This window comes from Trypanosoma cruzi, genomic scaffold (assembly GCF_000209065.1).
Source record: "Trypanosoma cruzi strain CL Brener 1047053516933 genomic scaffold, whole genome shotgun sequence".
In the NCBI taxonomy this organism is placed as follows: Eukaryota; Euglenozoa; class Kinetoplastea; order Trypanosomatida; family Trypanosomatidae; genus Trypanosoma; species Trypanosoma cruzi.
Window position 1 is genome coordinate 40,078 of NW_001849253.1, and position 1,238 is coordinate 41,315.

At 47.6% G+C, this 1,238-nt stretch overlaps 1 protein-coding gene across 1 annotated transcript, besides 2 other annotated features; it reads right to left on the reverse strand.

The window, feature by feature from the left end:
* Positions 1-1,238: a sequence feature (areas not merged during assembly with more than two copies in the genome that could not be assigned to a particular haplotype).
* Positions 3-137: a mobile genetic element.
* On the reverse strand, positions 288-1,238 carry Tc00.1047053510883.10 (retrotransposon hot spot (RHS) protein, putative; the record flags this gene model as incomplete). The annotated part of the gene is made up of 1 exon (XM_797117.1): positions 288-1,238. A coding segment is annotated over one exon (951 nt), but the record flags the coding sequence as incomplete, so codon positions are not given.

Genomic DNA, 1,238 nt, shown 5'->3' on the forward strand with positions numbered 1-1,238 from the left:
GACTCCCTCAATCGCGGTCTCCCAAAAGACCGTGCGATAGAAGAGGAAAAAGTTGTGGAGAGATATCTTCGTTTGCGCGAGATATGAATTTATTTGGGCAGCCAGCCGCCCTCGCAGGCATTCTTCTCACAAAATCCCATGAAAATGAAAAAAAATTATGCGGCCCCTGTAGTGCGCAACAGCCTCCAGTGACGATGCGCCTCCGGTGAAAAAATAAAATAAAATGAAAAGAGGGTGTGGTGAGTGTGGCACTGCCGATCACAACGGCTCGCTGAAAGGAAAGGCACTCACTGTCTAGACCCCGTAGGCACACACATATAAAAATCGTTAAAATACTCCCAATATATTTCACCAGAACGAAATGCACTCTGTTCCCCAATTATTTCCCCAACTTTCTTCCCTATCCCTTTCCCCCAAGATCGTTGTGTTCTCATTTCTCCGATTTTACTTAAAAAACCACGTGTTAACACAAACTGGTATTGGTGTACCCTTCCGTCCCGGAACGCCACAATCTCTTTCTCAGCGTCGGTTTCATTATTGGGATTGACGGGACCACATCTCTGCCATTTTGATATCATTGTGCTGTCTGCGTGCTGCACATAAATCATCTCCCACGACAAACCCTGAGCAAATTCCTCCCAATTCGTAAAGAACCACGACAGGTGCTCAGTGAACTGCCGCACAGTGCTGGTTGTGGTGTGGTGAGCATGTGCCCTAGTCATCTGCAGTCCAGCCAGCGTCCTCCGCGGTGAATTCAAAAAGAAAAAGCCGTCCACCAGCGGAAAGGTTGGGGACGTCGGTATGCACAGCACCCGATACTTTAATTCTTGCAGGCGATCAATGAGCTTCAGTTCAGTTACTGCAGCTGCCTCGGTGGGGTAGCCATGAGGGTTTAACGTTAGCACCGAGGACCGTGGTTTGGAAGGCGATGGTGGCGGCAGCTCCTTGAGATCCCTCACTATGGAGGTGACAAAATTCTCAATCAAGAATACGCTCAAAGAATACTTTTCCAAGGCCTCAGATTGAAGAACATTCTTCATCCCCAATACGAGGAAAAAAATATCATGCGGACTCATTACCCTTGCCAAACGAGATAACGTTAAAACCCCAAGATACTCACATATAGGTGCATTAGCGAAGTCCTCAAATGGGCCATGTTCTCTTACGCGAACAATCCTCAAAAGTTTGTGAGACGGACCCTCGGATTGCCATTTTTCTCTCCCCCTGTGTAAAGTACC